Source organism: Haliotis rufescens, unplaced genomic scaffold (genome assembly GCF_023055435.1).
Source record: "Haliotis rufescens isolate VD_foot unplaced genomic scaffold, xgHalRufe1.0.p SCAF_11, whole genome shotgun sequence".
NCBI classification, from domain to species: domain Eukaryota; kingdom Metazoa; phylum Mollusca; class Gastropoda; order Lepetellida; family Haliotidae; genus Haliotis; species Haliotis rufescens.
In genome coordinates this window covers 698,059-716,281 of record NW_025963791.1, presented here as the reverse complement: position 1 = coordinate 716,281, position 18,223 = coordinate 698,059, and the positions used below count along the sequence as shown (strand labels likewise).

General features: G+C 39.8%; 1 protein-coding gene across 2 annotated transcripts in view; it reads right to left on the bottom strand.

Moving 5' to 3' along the window:
* Positions 1-18,223, bottom strand: part of LOC124126298 (broad substrate specificity ATP-binding cassette transporter ABCG2-like) — a 46,951-nt gene that overhangs the window by 19,048 nt on the left and 9,680 nt on the right. The window contains exons 1-8 of one of the 2 annotated variants that reach the window (XM_046489690.2): positions 12,501-12,680; positions 7,939-8,162; positions 6,779-6,838; positions 5,862-5,976; positions 3,940-4,092; positions 2,683-2,840; positions 1,933-2,084; positions 1,592-1,708 (exon numbers count right to left, since the gene is read on the bottom strand). In XM_046489690.2, the coding sequence (XP_046345646.1) occupies positions 1,592-1,708; positions 1,933-2,084; positions 2,683-2,840; positions 3,940-4,092; positions 5,862-5,976; positions 6,779-6,838; positions 7,939-8,162; positions 12,501-12,566 (1,045 nt within the window). In that variant the 5' untranslated portion in view covers positions 12,567-12,680. Of the gene's footprint in view, positions 1-1,591; positions 1,709-1,932; positions 2,085-2,682; positions 2,841-3,939; positions 4,093-5,861; positions 5,977-6,778; positions 6,839-7,938; positions 8,163-12,500; positions 12,681-18,223 lie in introns of those variants that run through there. The other variant, XM_046489691.2, reaches the window with a different exon arrangement.

Here is an 18,223-nt window from a genome sequence, read left to right as displayed (position 1 = left end):
GGTATTAGAAAGGATTTCGATCATATACCGGGGTATTTTATTACTACGACCTGTGTCAATATTTGGTGTCAGCACACAACACCACTGCATATGATTGTGTAATGGTGGACACTTGGGTATGTATTGGCTGACTGGCAGTAACTGATCTCAGTGGTAGATAAATGGTTACCCTTGCCATATTTGTCCACAGAGCCAATGCTTGGCATTTCTATTGGGATTTACAGAATCTTACTGAAAATGGACACAAAATAAAGTACAGAGTGCATTCACTGGGTCGTAGAAAACTACAATAATAACAAGAGTCATCAGAAGATGACAAATCCCCCTGGCCCCGACAAATTTGAAAGAACAAATCATCTGATTCTTACTTCAAGTCCAACTTGATGAGTGTACATTTTTCAAGATTTGCTGTGGAATTGAGCAGTGCCAACATTTCCAACCATAGTTAAAGTTATTGACAATGGAAACTCAAACAAAACCGTTCTTCTAAACTCAAAAACTATCAAAAGGCAGTTCACCATTGGACCTATCTATGTGTCAAGTTTGGTGATGAAATATTGTATGGTTTTCAAGATCTGCTCCGAAAACGACATCTTGCATGGATGGCTGGGCGCACGCACAGACTGAGTGTGTCAATCTTAATAGCCCCAGCAAAACGTGTTGCGCTGGATGATAAAACCACCAAGGCAGTCAGCTGTTTTTTTTTAATTAACATAGTTATATTCAATTGTTGTTACATTTCTTTGGGACCCCGATTTCAAACCCTTTGACCCAGACAGTTTAAGGCTTTCTTCCCCTGGATCCCTTCGCAGTCATGTTTCAACCTTAACATGTCTGATGCTTAAAGAAAACATCTGGTATAAACCTGATTTATTATCCAAAACTGGCTTTCACAGGAGATATCGCTTTGGTGAGATCAAGCGATATCTACACTGTAGATATCACTGCAATGAAATTGCATCACAATGCTTTGCAGACCATTGTGGCCTCATTGGTTACCATGACATCACAATCAAATGACATCACTAATGGCTCTGCTACTGAAGCTGTTAGCAGAACTTTTTACACTTAAGACACTGCTTATTACTGTCTACAGACTGAAAAAGTTGGAAGAATGATGTTGGATGATAAATAGCCTCAGAGTTTTCCCACTTTTATCAACTCGTGTTGATATATTTGATATCAAAAGACACTCGGGTGAGATTCTCTATATGTATGTAACCTGGCAACACAAGATACAGACTCAACTCTACCATCTGCCATGTAAGGTATGCAGCATGGTTGGCCAAGTAGCTTTGCAGAGTTGCATCCATTAACCATGCCAGGATCCGATAGTTTTGGGTTCCAAGCCAAGATTCTAAGCTTGCTAGTACCATGCTTGAACTAATGGGTTTCACTAGCGTTAAATATCTACAACCTGGGCTTTGTGAAATTTCCCCCTCTTTAAGTTGTCAAGGTATGAGTATAATGACATAACTCAAAAACAAAACATAGCAGATTCAAGTCTACACTTATATTCACTCTTATAAGGTACATGATTTACGTATTTCAATGATGATCAAACTCTATGGTTATAAATGACTCAACAAACCATTTCCATTAGCTGTCTTGTCTTGTTGGGCCTCAAAATTGGTGACAGTGTTGTAGTCGCCATTGATGACATCCAGGAAGAAGTCGGGAGGGTTGTTGTGTTCCTCACAGATGTAACCTGGAAGACAAAAGTCTCATTTATATTTGCATTCTGCTTTATAACATTTCTGAAACGGAAAAAGACTTTCTCCATGATCTGTGGGACTGAAGTATCTCAGGCATAAGCTTGTTTCAAAAAGCCAACCATGTCAAAATCTACTCATAAAAAACAACAACAACTGTAAGTATAATGCTTGATCTGAATCACAGTCACTCCACAGGTGGTGTGAAGCTGGGACATACCGGCAGACTTGAAGTAGTCAAGAGCATCAGGTGCTGCACCATGGTAGACGACCTCACCCCCGGACAGCAACATGAGGTTGTCAAACACTTTGTATATAGAGAAGCGCGGCTGGTGGATCGAGAACACAATGGTACGACCCTTCAAGGCCAGTCTGAAGCAAATACAAGTAAGGTCTAAGGAAATGATGACCATTCTGTCTCGGCTATTGTTATTGAGATACACTTTCTGTAGATCTATTATACAAAGAGTATTTGTAATACCAAAACTGCTGGGTCAAACATTTAGCCATTATGTGATTATTGTGGGAAATTCCAGTCTAGTCAAATTCTAATCCAATCAAAAATAGCCACCTGACAGACTATGCATGCATCATCTCATTTGAGATATCAAATTACTCACTGTTCTATAACGTCATGTTTGCAAGGATTACTGCTAGACAAAGCAATCAGTTAAAAACAACTGAGCCAGACACACAAAAAAATGAAGGTTTTCTTATAGGGATTCACGTCGGCATAGAGAGATAACAGTATCGAAAAGACCCTAATGCCCCAATAATTTTGAAATGATTTTTTAAACTCCTCCTGTAAAGAGGATGGTGTGGAAGGTCTTAGAAAATTATTTCTATGGTGAAACTGATACTGATATGCAATACCTGCACCGATGATAAAACTGCCCTATTTGTGGAATCTGCCATAGATCTGAGAATCCACCATGGATATAAAGTGTGGGTCATGTCAGTTCCTTCTCACCTTCTGAGCAAGTACATGACCGCGTTAGCCGTGCTGGCATCCAGGCCTGTGGTTGGCTCATCCAGGAACAGCACGGGAGGGGAGATGATCAGCTCCATACCGATGTTTGTTCGCTTTCTCTCGCCACCGGACACACCACGAATAAACTCATTACCAACCTAGGTAAATAATCACAAACTCATCCTCAACCTTGGCAATGTAGGCCTCACAGCAGACCTCCAGGAACAAGTAAACTTGAATTGTTTTGCATATACTATATATACACTGTAATAGCACCCTAATGCTTAGACAATTGACAATACGAGCCACTTTTTAAAACCATACACCAGTTAAATTTGATGTCAGAGCAAGGGTCCTCCCTATCCTCATCCTCTGTATCTCCAGGGCTAGTATTTCAGAAAACCTACTCCCACCCCTGGATCCATTCCTGTGGATCCCGTAACCCCAAGTTACCCACCCTTGGTTAGTTTAAGTTTACAAAAATGCGAGCCCTGTAGACATAGAGGGTTCCAATAATATTCTCAAGGTTTATTATTAAGTTTTCATATCTGCAATATACGAGGGGCGTTCAATAAGTTTTGCAACTTGGGCATTTGTGTTTACACAAACAATGTCAATTTGTGGCAGGTGTGACACTAGTCATAACATCAGGTTACATGTGTCATAACAAGTTCCAGACACAACAATAAGTTAGATGTGATGGCTTCATTCACCTAAGGGTGGTCACAATCTCGATAAACATGAACAACGCGCAAAGCAAAAGAAATCCATATGTGAATTTTGTGAATGTGGATACGAACAGTTAAATCACCCACCCTACAGCCCAAACTTAGTCGCCAGTGACTACTTCCTGTTTCGGCAAATGAAATCTGCCAAACGTGGAAGACGCTTCCAGGATGACAAGGACATAAAGGCTGCCACAGAGGCGTGGTTAGAGGGCCAATCTGCGGATTTCTATAAATGTGGTATTAAAAGCTTGAAGGACAAATGGAATAAGTGTATTGAGGTGAATGGAGATTATAACGAAAAATAAAAGTGCAAAAGATATTCTGCGACTAGGTCTCATATTGAAGTTGCAAAACTTATTGAACGCCCCTCGTATGTATGTTGAGTCAGCTGAATAAATTACCCTGAACCTATTGATACAATATGAACTAATGATTATGTCAACAGAAGGGACTGTGGTCTCAGCAATGTTTCAATGCCCAGATTCAGCAAGACATGTAAACTGAAGTGATCCAAGGATGTAAATCTCACCCTGGTATCAGCACACTGGTTCAACCCTAGTTCATCAATCACAGCATCCACACGACTGTCTCTCTCCATCTGTGAGGTATTCGAGGGGAGACGTAAAGCTGCAGAGAACTGGAAATTCTCTCTCACTGTAAGAGTTCCCATGACGACATCATCCTAAATTTGAATGGTAATCCTTGTCAATAAGAAAAGAGCACGATTTGCATACACAGCAATAGTTGTTTATAGTTGATTGAAAGATAGCTAGGCGATATTTCAGATGAACGACGGCGGTCTGTAAATAATCGAGTCTGGACCAAACAATCCTGTGATTCATATCATGAGCATCGATCTAGGCAATTGGAATATGATGACATGCATCAACTAACCTGTTAGTCGCCTGTTACGGCTGAAGTTACTGAAGATCTATTCTAACCTGGATCTTCTTAGGTGGGAAAAGCAATGCAAACACATGGCCAATTTAGCCTATCAGAGTGCAAAACACAACAAAAATTAATTTTACTGATTTGAACTGGATAACATGTCTTCATTAGAAGGAACCCTAATTTCAACTTAATCAGTCCAGCAATATCAGAGGTGAAGATATTAAAGAGCATGGTCAAAGTGTCAAGGTCTTTCCGCTACAAAGGTCAATGTCAGGGTTACTGGAGTCACAGATTGATGTATCTTTTAAATCGTTCATCACAAAAAGTAAACCCCACTTCAGGGTGCTGTAGCTCACTAGCCCTTGCTTTAAGGGCCAAAACAGCAGCTGTTTTGTCTTTCACCAGACACTGGGTAACAAACACACAAGTCACATTGCCCTTAAACGCTAGCTTGCCATCCTGGCAAAATTTGGGCCTGCTTTGTTACTTTCTCCTACATCCAAACGTGTAGGATGGTGAAAATGTAGATGAAATTTTATATTTTTCCCAATATTGCTTGAACCATTATTATTCAATGTCAAGTTTGGTTGGCTTCCATGGCAACCATATGCGAAGACCTACAATTTTCCAGTGTATGCAGACAATTTGATGAAACATAGTGGCAGGCTAGTGTACATTTGGGTCTAACATGTTTTTCAAATTCTGTACCAAACTGAAATTAATATCGCAGCATTTACAATTTGACTTAACACCTACTACAAACTACACCTATGACAAATGTCAATACATTTTCAAAAAAAAGATGGCCATTAATAATTAGATGTGGAAAATGCAGTAACATCAGAAAAACGAGGGTATGTGAAAGCAAAAGGTTGTAGCTTGAAAAGATATCCAAATATTCCCCAAAAAGGCATTATATTTCATTCCATATCAAATTTCACAATGATACACATAGAAAGGCTTAGTTATGGCCAAAAATGATTTAAAATCAAATCAAAATGTAGAGACAACATAGCTGGGATTATTGATACAAAATTTCAGCACCATAGGCCTTGAAAGACAGGGGGTCGTGTAAACTAAAGGTTGCAACCATATACTTTTGCTACATATGAAATTTAACAAGAATTATAATGCAAGATTTGACCAAAAATGAAGTTTTCAACAGACACCATGCCACAACATTCCTCTCAGAGAGCACATTCCAAGCTCAGGTGTAGTCATGTGCACCACCGCCTGTGAATTAGCTTAGATAGGGAGGTATATCCTGACCTATGTACTCACATGTGTCACTAGCCGTTGCAGTAGGCTAGATAGGGTGGTATCCTAGTGACAGCCTGACACATGCTGCCTATAAGCTTTATCAGTGCTGGTTTCCTGTAAAGCCTGGGCGTAAAAAAATATGTTTACCTACAGCATTTAGCGTTTAAAGGAAGATAAGAACATTTTCTTGTTGACAAAGTGGCAAGACATATTAATAGTTGATATGTCTTTATCAACAGGCAGAACAAATAGCAGTACGTCAGTCCTTTCTATCACATAGCTGCCCCATAGTGTACGCACCTGCACAACATACCCAACCATGCATTTGAAGTTGTCAGGGGGCGGGGCACCATCCAACAGCAAGCTCCCCTTCAGGCCAACTGGGTCCTTCCGGCCGGCCAACACATCCAGCAGTCTGAAACAAACACATCTAGCTGTGGTCCAAGTGTCATCAACCAAGTAATGCCTCATCAACTCTTTTATCTGTCACTTCGGCCATGGCATACACACACTATCCAAAATAATAATCTTGCATAGACTACACAAAATAGGGATTTAGTTACTTCAGAACAGCCATGATCTAGATATCACCAGCCTCCATTCACAGACGTTTCGGCAAGATATAATGTATACACGGAACATACCTAGAGAGAAATGAAGCACACCTTAAATTATTTTATAATTTAATTTGATAAAAGGGACTGCTTCCAGTCTATGCTACATACAGAATAAATGAATATGTTACAAAGTTGGCCATTGTTTGTTTGTTGTTTAACACCGCACTCAGCAATATTCCAGCTATATGACGGCGGTCTGTAAATAATCCAGTCTGGACCAGACAATCCAGAGATTGACATCATCAGCATCGATCCACGCAATTGGGATACAATGACATCCATCAAGCAAGCCAGCGAGCTTGACCCCCCGATCCCGTAATTCACCTCTTACGACAAGCATAGTCGCCTTTTTATGGCAAGCATGGGTTGCTGAAGACCTATTCTACCCCGGATCTTCACTTGTAAATTTGAGGTCTCTAATAATATCAATTCTTCAACGTAACAGGGCTGAAACGACACACCAAAGTGTTTGTCTGTATTCAATCAAACATATACTTATCAATATCGACACTTATGAAACACCCGATGAATGAACACACTAATGAAACACCTGATGAATACTGGGCTCAACATTAATTAAGACATGACACTAGCACTCACGATGACTTCCCACTTCCAGTTGGTCCAAGGATAGCATTCATGCCTGGCTTGAAGATACCACTGCAAGACAACATTGGATCATATTACCCATCAGGGTTGCAGGCAGTGTTTGAATAATAACAGGTATTGAGTGTGTTCAAAGATCGATGTTGTGTGGGTAACTCTTGGTTAGTCAAGACACAAATTTGAAATTGTTTTATATTTCCGTGCCTGTAGACATAAATATTAGGTTGCATGTTGACATAAAAGGTTGCAGTGGTGCATGTTTCATATAGCTAGGCCTAACTCAAGCCCTGGGTTGAATGATCAAGAGTAATTAACTTCCTGATATTTGCAGATGTATATTTTAGAGATTATCTCAAAGCTGATTTGTCAGCTGAAGCAATGTAATGTCACACTGCTCAATTGTTGAGAACAAATTGTTAGAAAAAAATTAAATCGCCAACTGATGATCACAAAATGATAGCTTAAAAAGGCATCTGAATAACAGATGGATATTAGTGAATTTCTTTTGTAATTTTTCTTTGTTTTCATTCTTAAAATGATGATTGGCAAATTCCAGGAAAATATAAAATTTGTGCCATGGCACGCACTGTAGCTCATAGCGAGATCAAATTCCACACAATTTTCCATAACATCCCTCCAGAAAACCCAGTAAAATGCCAATGATGTGAACAAAATATGATGTCTTAATAAGAGAATAAAACATGTTCAAGTCCAGCTTCTTCAGTTTGTCAATGTCGGAAAAGATAATGTTTGCAATAAAAAAGAAAAAACGATAAACAAACTTGAAATAAGAATAACATGTAGCACGATTCAGTCATCAGTGACCATTGCTATCGTATTTTAATTTCCACTTACGTTCCAAGTGATATGACAGTAATGATCGAATCGTTCTAGTTTCAACTACATTATGTTATATTTGACAGTTAAAATAGATCTAGTCTACGGACCGTCAAAAATATCATAAATATACATGTCAACATATTTATGACACAAAAATGATAAATTCACGATATAATATAGATTCTAGACTTTTCTTGCTCGAATCAAGAAATATATATAGATTAGATATAGAATTAAAAGAAACGAACAAGTCCCTGCTGTGCTTATTAGCATGCAACTACGGGTGATGTTCTTATGTCAATAACAAAACTTACTTTAAATCTTTTAAAATGGTCTTCGTTTCCGTTGTGCCGCAACATGCTTTAGTTTTTACTGCCACGGAATAGAAACAGTTGTGGATTGAGAGGACAGATGACAGGTAGTCTCGAGAACCGCTCAGGTGGAAGCCTGCCTCAGGGTCAACAGTTGCGCTGCCGTTGTCCGTGGTTCCATAGCGCACAGACTCATTTCCGCCCTCCGTTGTGGATATGAGCGCCTCCTGCGAAACAACAGGACTCACTTTTATCAGTGTCCTTCCAGAATTCCCTTTCGTATCATCCATTGTAAGGACTCCCCTGATACTACGGGTTTGGTGTGAAAGGCCAAAGTGTGTACCAACTAGCCACGGGTAAGCTGATTTAGTTTGTAGGGGTGTCGACACATGACATAAACCTTCAAATATGGTCGGAATACAACTTGCCAGGATTCAGTGCGAGGACAATAAAGGTTATATATGATACATGTGTACGCTACTGGCCTGAGTACGTATTAAGATGCTGCAGTATTTACCCACCCGAAAATTTTTAACATAATGGATTCGTCGAAAAAGGCTATTTTGGCATGGGCGGGTATCACTGGGTAAACACGTTCGATTTCGAACGTGGTTTAGAGGATTTGTAAAATGTACATTGCCCGAATTCCTGCTTACTGTTGAATACATGTAGTTGGGTGTGTCATAATTGCCTTATTTTTTAAATAGTGTTAATGATTGTAGGGTAGTCGTTTGAGATATATCATTAATCTGTTGCACGAGCGTACGTGTGTGTATGTGTTTTACACTACTAATTAAGTAGACGTACATAACGCGTCCCTTTTCGCATGTTGAGCTACAATGCAAGTAAATATCTTCCTCATGTATATATTCTCATTTCATATTTGTAACTGTCAAGTATATTAGAAAATGTTTCAAAACAAATAAAAGCATTAATTTCATACAGCAACATATATATTGTTCTTACATTAAACGAATCAAATGAAACACGAGCATTTGTTGCAGACAAAAGTAAGCTTTTTCTATTGTGGACGCGTCCACCCTGTTGCTTCTCCCCGTGATATGTATTGATACCACAACGCTAATATCTCCCCTATCGCTATTTGCACAGAGATAAGTATCGAACTCGGCGTAGTGGGATAATTTATTATTCGCGTGTAACATATAACAATGAAGCTCTTGACTTGGGTGTGCCCTTTTAAGTGCCTCTATTACATACGTGAATGTTATTGGTAATAAACTTCAAATATACAGTTCCAGTAAGTAAAATGTATACACGAATGCTTCAACTACAACTGTGTCCCTATCTTCCTTCATTGTATACATGTAATTCTGGAAAATCAATATTTATTTCAGTAGTTTCTTGATATTGTATTTAGTGCAACGTATCACTCATTATGTAATTAACGATGTCCCAATAATATAACTCACACAAAACACTGCTTCAGGTGTCCCAGTTGACTAACGTACGTTCCCAACTCGGGATTTAGATAGGGGCCGTGCCAGCCGGAACCTATGCCCTGAAACATTGTCTTTTGAGCCATACGATATCAGTTGGTTATTGCCTTAGCTTCAGAGCTATGTCTCGCGCCCCTTCCATGGTTGTCCATTGGCGTGACCTCAATCTGTTATCAAGCAAGACTGCATTGAAAACATTCTGGCTTTTTGTTGCTTTTGTCTGTTTTTGTTGCTTTTGTCTGAACTCTACTTTTTTGTTTGAGGTTGCCTTTGAACCAGTAGCATCGACCCTTGAAGATCCAGGAGAGAATAGTAAGGGTGAAACGATACACCGACATTCCGAGCATCGCGATATTTGACTCACGATACACGTGGGCCTATTTATCGACACGCCACGATACGGAACGAAAATCTACAGCTAGTGTTTCTCGCTATTGTGCCCTTCAATATAGCGCTAACTTGCCTACAGCGCGGTAACGCATGCCTCACAAAATTTACTTACATTTTTATGAAACTCAAGTTTTACACTGACACGATATTTTTCCCCATCTAAAAAAACTATTATTGGTTGATCACGAAACACCGCAAATACCAGTCAGCAAATCCTAACTGAAGTACGCAATTTAATCCTGTTATTATACTATCTGGTTATAAAAACGTGATCATTCTATATCTGGACTAATGTTTGCAATATATTTTATTAAGTTTATTCAAAATTTCATTCAATATTGCTTATTATTTCAGCGAAATCGTGTGTGAAGTGATCGGGAGATCGCACAATTCCAGCAACCATGGTCAGATTACCGCTACTCACGCCTTGAAACGAACTTTAGTTCCCAGAGAATGGATACATATATCATAAATGCCACACTTTGACTCGTTAAAAGTTGTGGCAAATTGACTATTATATTACATAATATGTTTTCGCAATCGAAATACATGTAGCGCGGGAAGTACCTACGTAGAGGTCAAATTGTTCCGTACGTAAAAATAGGGGGCATCACTGTCCCCTGACAATGTTGACATTTAAACACCCCCCCCCCCCCCCCCCGAAGTTAAACTATTCAGATGTGAAGGAAGTACATCGATTATTTTCTGGTGTTAGAACTTTGAAGTTTTCTGGTTTTGAAATTTGGAGTGTTTTGAAGGAAAGTTAGAGAAAGGTTCACTTTGAAGCTTAACAACTACTCCAGCAGTCTAGCTGTTATTCTAAAATAATTTTGACTGTTCCAAAATCATGAAAGGTCCAATCTTGACGTGTCCTGAAACTTAATAAAAGTGGAGTACTGTGATTTTCTGTTTTTTTCTCTCCGTATCTTTGCCTATCGAGATACGTATCGTACATGACCAGCATATCGAGATATGTATCGTATAGTGACCAGCATATCGAGATATGTATCGTATTATGACCTTCCTGTATCGTTGCAGCCCTACAGAATAGGTCTTCAGCAATCCATTCTTGCTGTAAGGGGCGACTAACGGGATCGGGTGGTCAGGTTCGCTGACTTGGTTGATGCATGTCATCTTATCCCAATTGCGTGGATCTATGCTCATGAGGGGCGGTCGGGTAGCCTAGTGGTAATAGCGTTCGCTCGTCACGCCGAAGACCCGGGTTCGATTCCCGACATGGGTACAATGTGTGAAGCCCATTTCTGGTGTCCCCCGCCGTGATATTGCTGGAATATTGCTAAAAGCGGGGTAAAATCAAACTCACTCACTCACTCACTATGCTCATGATGTAAATCACTGGATTATCTGGTCCTGACGCGATTAATTACACACAGCCGTCATATAGCTAGAATATTGCTGCGTGTAGTGTTAACCACCAAACCAACCAAAGGAACATCAACTGAGGACAGACTCGTTGTTTCCAAAAGCGACACGTTAGACTAACATTTAATCTCTGAAATGAAACTAATTATAATCTTTGTTTTCATAATTGTATTTTAATATATAATAGAGAGAAACCTAAAGTATTAAAAGTTATTTGTATTTTTGATAATTTTGTAAAAGAACTCAAGGTTGTTATACATAATGCAACAAAGCAAACGTAAGGATAATTTAGATTTACTTAAAAAAAATGGACTTATTCTTAGAACAAGTTAATTGATATATTAACTCTTATTTTGGTACATATTATTTTAAGTAATGTTATTATCACACCAAGGCCTATACATCTTGCCACGTGAGTCTGTAATGATTAATTCTAAAACCGTGGCAACTATCTGGAGAATAAAAAAACAACTACAAAAAACAAACACAACTCTTCCCTACCCTAACGCATGACAAAAACAAACCACATACACCTGCACTGGTGTCGAGAATCAAGGCTCACGTTTAGAGTGTGCATCTCGAACTAGGCCAACAGGCTTTAAATACAACACGTGCACGTGTTTGTCTTTCAGTTTATGCTGGTTATTATGAACGCGCGTTGTTAGATATGGCAACTCGCAGTCACATGACAGCCGACCCTTACCCACATTGTGAAACACAATGATGGTGTTTATCGCTAGCCAAATGGATATTTCTCGAAAAGCGCACTTTGTAAGTTTTGTCATTACTGTGAGGAATAATCCAACTCGCCGGAATTGCTTTTTACGCTTTATAACAATTAGAACATTGGTAGCAATCTTCGTTAATTAATAATCGCGTAAATTCGTGATTCTATTTCAAGTGGCGAGGACAAGAGTTCGCGCGCACTGACCCTATTACGGTCAGTTATACAAGGCAATGACTCAGCAGTTTTACTCTCCGCCACTGTTCGTTGTATAAGAATGAACCGATATCAGCCGGAGCTTGTCGCTCTTTTTGCTGACTATAAACCGCGAAGGAACCTCGTGTTACAGGGTGGTACCTCGCTCAACGAAGAGGATTTGAAGCCAACGCGGAAATGGGAGACACTATCTGATGGCAGCCCGGCCTCTCGGGTCACATTTGCTCTACAGGTATTTTAGCATAAGAACATGTTATAATTTTTAAGTGTCACATCCAAAGACAACACACATTAGTATCTGCACGGGGCAGTTTTATCATTTCGCAGTGGTCGATTGGGATGACATCGTCGTGGTTAAAGTATGGACGTTACAGAAGGCTTTGTGCTCAACTCACATCATTTCCTGATGAATTCATCAGGGTCAGGTCTTCCAGTGAATTCCGCACTGCAATTACATCCATGGCGATGTGCACGATTTTACTCTTATTAATTTGCAACACAACACGTGCAATGCAAGTAAGTCCGCACCGCGATGGCTGTAGCCCGGCGCTATGTATACCCCGAGCTCTTAATTTAACCTCAGCGGTTACTATTGATACCACACATCGACAAGACAGGCGCTCTGTAAGATCAATAAACAGACAAAAGCTCCATACGCGTTTCCCATCGAAGGGAGATAACTGTGGTTTTATGAGCGCCCAATTGTTTTGTTATTCGGAATGAAAACTGGATTAGCTGATACTTATGATGTTAAGTCCTTTTCAACAACTGCATTAGAAATACACATAGACCACACAACATTCTTTTCTTAGGTGTTTTCTTTAATTAGCCATGCATAAAATTAATATTTCAGAATTGTATAAACATCAGCATAAATCCGAATTTGACATGATAATAAAAAAAATCATAATTTTACAAATAAAAGATGTAAACTAGAAGTGTTTGCAAATACGGAAGCGGCCTCTCCATCGCCATTTTCTCAAGACCAAAAAGTGCGACATTGATCTTTCGTCACAGAACCGACATTTAATATGGTGGGATTTGTTTAGACGCAGCGTAAAACAACATCCAGCGACGGTATATATAATTTCCTACCCGAGCAATGCAATCTAGACAAATCACAATTACTTAAATAAGTTAAAAACAAATCCGGACTTCACAAGCGTAAGCGTGAATGATTTGTTTTTAAATATACCAGCTTCGTAAAGTACCTACGTTCGAAGTATAGCGATCGAGTTGAGTTTTAACGCCCCTTTGAACTATATTTCAATTATCCATCACGGTGTGTCAGCTTCACGTGGGAGGAACCCGTGAATATCCGGTTAGAATAGTCTGGTCCAGACTCGATTATAAACAGACCACCGTCATATAGCTAGAATATTGCTGGGTGCGACGTCAAACAACAAACAAACAAAACATGACAACAATACACGCATTGTATAAAGCGACCACAGCTGATGATACCACCAAACATTGTTGTTATTTATGTATACAAGCGTTACATTATAAGTTGTAGCAGTATCACTCTGGGTAAGAGAGTTAACTCACTTTAAGAGTCCAGTTTCCACCCTTGCCGAACTAGGCTGGAATTCCTGGGCTCGATCGTAGCACCACCAGTGGTTATTACGAGTTATGCCCCTTCTATGCCTCTCCTATGGACCAATCAGATTCCACCTCTCAGTATCACTTGCATTTGCTTCAAATAAAATTGCGGCGCCCAGTCAAGACGATCTGATCGATAATTAATATCTATATCAAACGGGTCTTTCGCGAAGTGCATCAAATCACGTGAGCACCTTGATTAAAAACATGAAAAGATTAGGAAAATATCTGTTGACAACAAGTTGGCGGTGCACATGTTTTGCAAATCCTGCATTCGACCGAAATCTGCACGACAGTTCACGAACCGGATTTCGATTTCATTGCGCGATTTTGATTGGACTATGCATAGACTCATTAGTCCAGCCAAATTCTAACTCCATAATACCAGCCTTGTTCGGCAAGGGTGGAAACTGGGCTTTTACAGTCAGTTAACTCCCTTGCCTCGGGAAGATGTCTGGGTACAGGTGGGTTTATGCTTCCCTCGTTACGTTTCATACCACTCGCCGTGGCAGTAACACTCGGGGTACATGTGTTTTTATTTACTGACTCGGAAAAATCGTGAGGCCTTTTTGCCTCGAAGCGGGGTATAAGGGATTTATTCTCCCACTCAGAAATCCACGTGCACCTTGTATTGTTCGTGACGGGATATAAGGGATATATTCTGCCGCTGAGAAATTAATTTCCCCCCAAGGCAGGATTCATAGTATTTCATCAAGATCGCTTGAATCAATCAGATCTTATCATTCTGACATGGCGACCCTTGAAGATCCGGGTTAGAATAGGTCTTCGGCAACCCATGCTTGTCTTAAGAGACGGCCCATGCCTGCTGTAAAAGGCGGCTGTGCTTGTCGTCAGAGGCGACTAACGGGATCGGTTGGTCAGGCTCGCTGATTTGGTTGATGCATGTCATCGATCCAAATTGCGTGGATCGATGCTCATGATATCAATCACTGCATGGATTGTCTGGTCCAGACTAGATTATTTACAGCCCGCCGTCATATAGCTGAAATATTGCTGAGTATGGCGTTAAACAACAAACCAACCAACTTAAGAGACGATTAACGGGATCGCTGACTTGGTCCATGCATGTCATCGTATCCCAATTACGCAGATGGATGCTAATGATATCAATCACTGGATTGTGAGGTCTAGACTCGATTACTAGTATTTACAGATCGCCATATATTGTTGGAATATTGCTTGGTGCGGCGTTAAACAACAAACAAATAAATAATGTCGGAAGAAGCCCGAAGTGATGCAGGTCTCGGACGTTTACCACTTCGGTGAAGCCCACGAGTACGGGTATGGTGCTGAAAATCCAGTAACATAATCGGGGCGAAACGGGATTCGAACCCGAATTATACGCAACTCTGCACATCGAATTGCGGCGCCTTATAGACGGCTGCAACCCGTTTGAAGCATAGACTGAGATATGTAGGATATCACATTATGGCATTTTAATAGAGCTATCACATACATTACAATCAACTGTACACTATTCCCCAGACTATATGATTTCAGTGGCTCAGAACATCGTACGCAGGACAATATCAGAATGACTGAAACCCGAGTCCAACAGAGATGCCAGTAGGTCTTATAACGCCCCTTACAACCATACAGAAGATATTAAAACTCCATATTACAAGCGAATCGCTACAACACACGAGAAAATTAAAACAAGCCTTTCAGTGGGCTTTGCATATTGTTTTGCATAATTGTATTTATTATATACTTCAGTGTGAAAGACTGAGTTTTCTGGAGTTGAGAAAAGTGATATTTTTATTGCAGTGAACAAGACACTTGGTATTTCACTGCAGTAAAGATATTACTTTGACGGAACTATTGTCATACAAGTTACCTCCCCTAAATTTCCCTTTATTGTTGTGTCAAGCCCGAACACAAACGGTTGACGTCCCTTTTACGTTAGTTCCACTTTGACAAGGCAAAATAATGACAGGTGGTCATTTATGGAGTTACTATCACTTCTTGTCGTTTTTTAATGTTTTGTTACAAACTGTAAATATCTCATTTAACTCGTCAATCGAGATGGTTCGTTTCGCAAAGTTGTTACTTGACTATAGTGTACTCTTTCGCTTCCAACAGTCCTAGTTTTCAAGAATATTTTTGGTTAAAGTTGCTTTTGCATATAATCATATCTAAATGCATGCTGAAGAATTTTCGTGACCATAAATATTTTTGGATACTTTTATTTATATTGTTATAGATTTTGCAAACACAGAACTACTTTTAAGTCGCAAATATGAGGCGTGGTTAACTGTCCCTGTGTGTCAGGTAGGGAGAATTGACGTTTCAAAGTTTTACATTTGTAATGAAATAACTTAATTTTCCGGTAGACACCTACACAAAAAGTATATAATAAATGGGATATTCCATATGTCTCGTGAAATATCATGTTTCATCTCGTGATGGGGGAAAAGGAGATATTTTCACTCGTGGCGTACGACACATGAAAAATCCTCTTTTTATCATTTAACGCAAGCAGTTATCCATGACATAAGCTTATGACATAAAAACATGTATGTCATACCCAAATGACATCAGTATGCAAATTAGATAACCGGAGGTGGGACTTTTTTCGCCGGTGCATGTAAGCAGGTGTTTACAACATGGATACCTTTGATGTTGGAGACAATGATTTTATGGATCATAGGGGGAGTGCTACAGTGATATCAGTGTTGACAAATGGATATTACTCGTTACAGGTTGATGGTACCGAATTTGAATTTGACTGTGATGAAGGCAGATTATCAAAAATTCCCTGTGACAAACGTTTCGTAATCGAAACGTCGTCGAGCGCGGCAAAGCAGACAACGAACACAGATGCCCAAGGTAGATTTGTGGGTTCTGGGCCGGAAGAGCGAAACCTAGCCATAATCAACTCTAAAATCTCTTCGCTTTCGTGAAGTTACAGTAAGACTGGTCACGCTACAGTAAACACGGGATATTGCTTTACCAGGACTCTCAAATTACAAGAAAAACACAGAAATGCGTATACCGTAATCACAGTAGTAATTTATTAGATGCTGAAGTATAGTATAGTTGCACAAAAGTACTTTACATTAACAAATTTAATAACTCTAATACTTTAATATTTCATAGATGTACATTATAATTTCTACAAAAACAACAATAACTTATATCTTAAAATATAATGGTAAATACATAAATACATTCTATAATATATTTGCGGTTGCGCTGGCATACACGTTGTGTTCAAGTCATTCCCTCCAAGTGGATCAGGTCACCAACGTGATCTTTGTACTTGGTACGCCGATGACGTTGTTGACGAGATTGTCTTTCAGAGCCTGAAGACGGTTGTCAATCAGCCGATATCTTCTCTTTTTTGGGTGGTGCTGACCAGTGGGCTCCAATTCGTTGAATGGCGACTTCTACGTTGGATTGATCTCTTTGACGTAACAACTTCAAAAATGTTCGGATGGCTCTTCCTTGCAAGTTTATTGAGTTTGTGATTCCACCCCTCGACGTTATTGTTAGTGCGATGCCCTTGGTTACCAAAATGGTTCCAGATCTCAGGTCCGAATTGGCGTCCTTCCACCCACGTTGTCAGAGATACCTTTCAGTGCCAGCCCAAAGGTTGTCTGTTTCATTACAGACAGGCAATCTGGAGAAATGCCTAGAAGAATGGACTTCAGACCTTGTATAAGACCGATGACAATGTGAAGCTCCTGGTAAGGAGAGCCCCAGCCCTGCCACTGGTGAGAATGTGTGACATCGACGATGTGTGGATTGCAGCCCTAGTAGAAGCAAACTTTGACGATCCACGGGTGCTGAGGTTTGCAGATTATGTTACTGAACAGTGGGTGGAGAATGATGGTCGCAGCATGTGGAAGCACTTCGAGACAGTGGGTTCCAGAACCACAAACAATTTGGAAGGATGGCATGGTAAGCTAGGCAAACAGGGGCCGAGCCATCCAAATATATTCAAATTCATTGACATTATAAAAAAGAACAGTGTTTTGTAGAGTCACTGCTCCTGCAAATCCAGGCTGGTGGGTGACTTCCTCCAAAGAGGAGGAAGTACCGCAATGCGGATAGCGGTATTGAGAGGGAAAAGCAGGAGTTGTTGGCAGGGCTCAAGTCACCAACAGAATATGCTGATTCTGTGGCAAGAGTTATTGGTTTGTGAGTTAAAATGTATGTAAATTTCTGACTTTAAGTTTATATATTTTGTATGTATGGACACATGTATGATTTATAATGTATGCTGCATGTACATGAGAAATAAAATAACGAAAGTCATGTTGCCCTCTTTTAAATCCCTTTTTAATCCTCATAATCCCTCTATTGTACACTTTTCAGTAATGGTTGGGTAATTTTTAACCCAGAACAATAGGTGCCGGCAAACCGAGGTGTCCCCTCATAACCCACATCAACTAAGAAACTAGTTGTTTGTTCAATGAAGAAACTGATCATCTCTTCTCCTGTGTTTAAACATCCAACTGTATTATTTTTTACGAAACGACTCTCTGGTAAA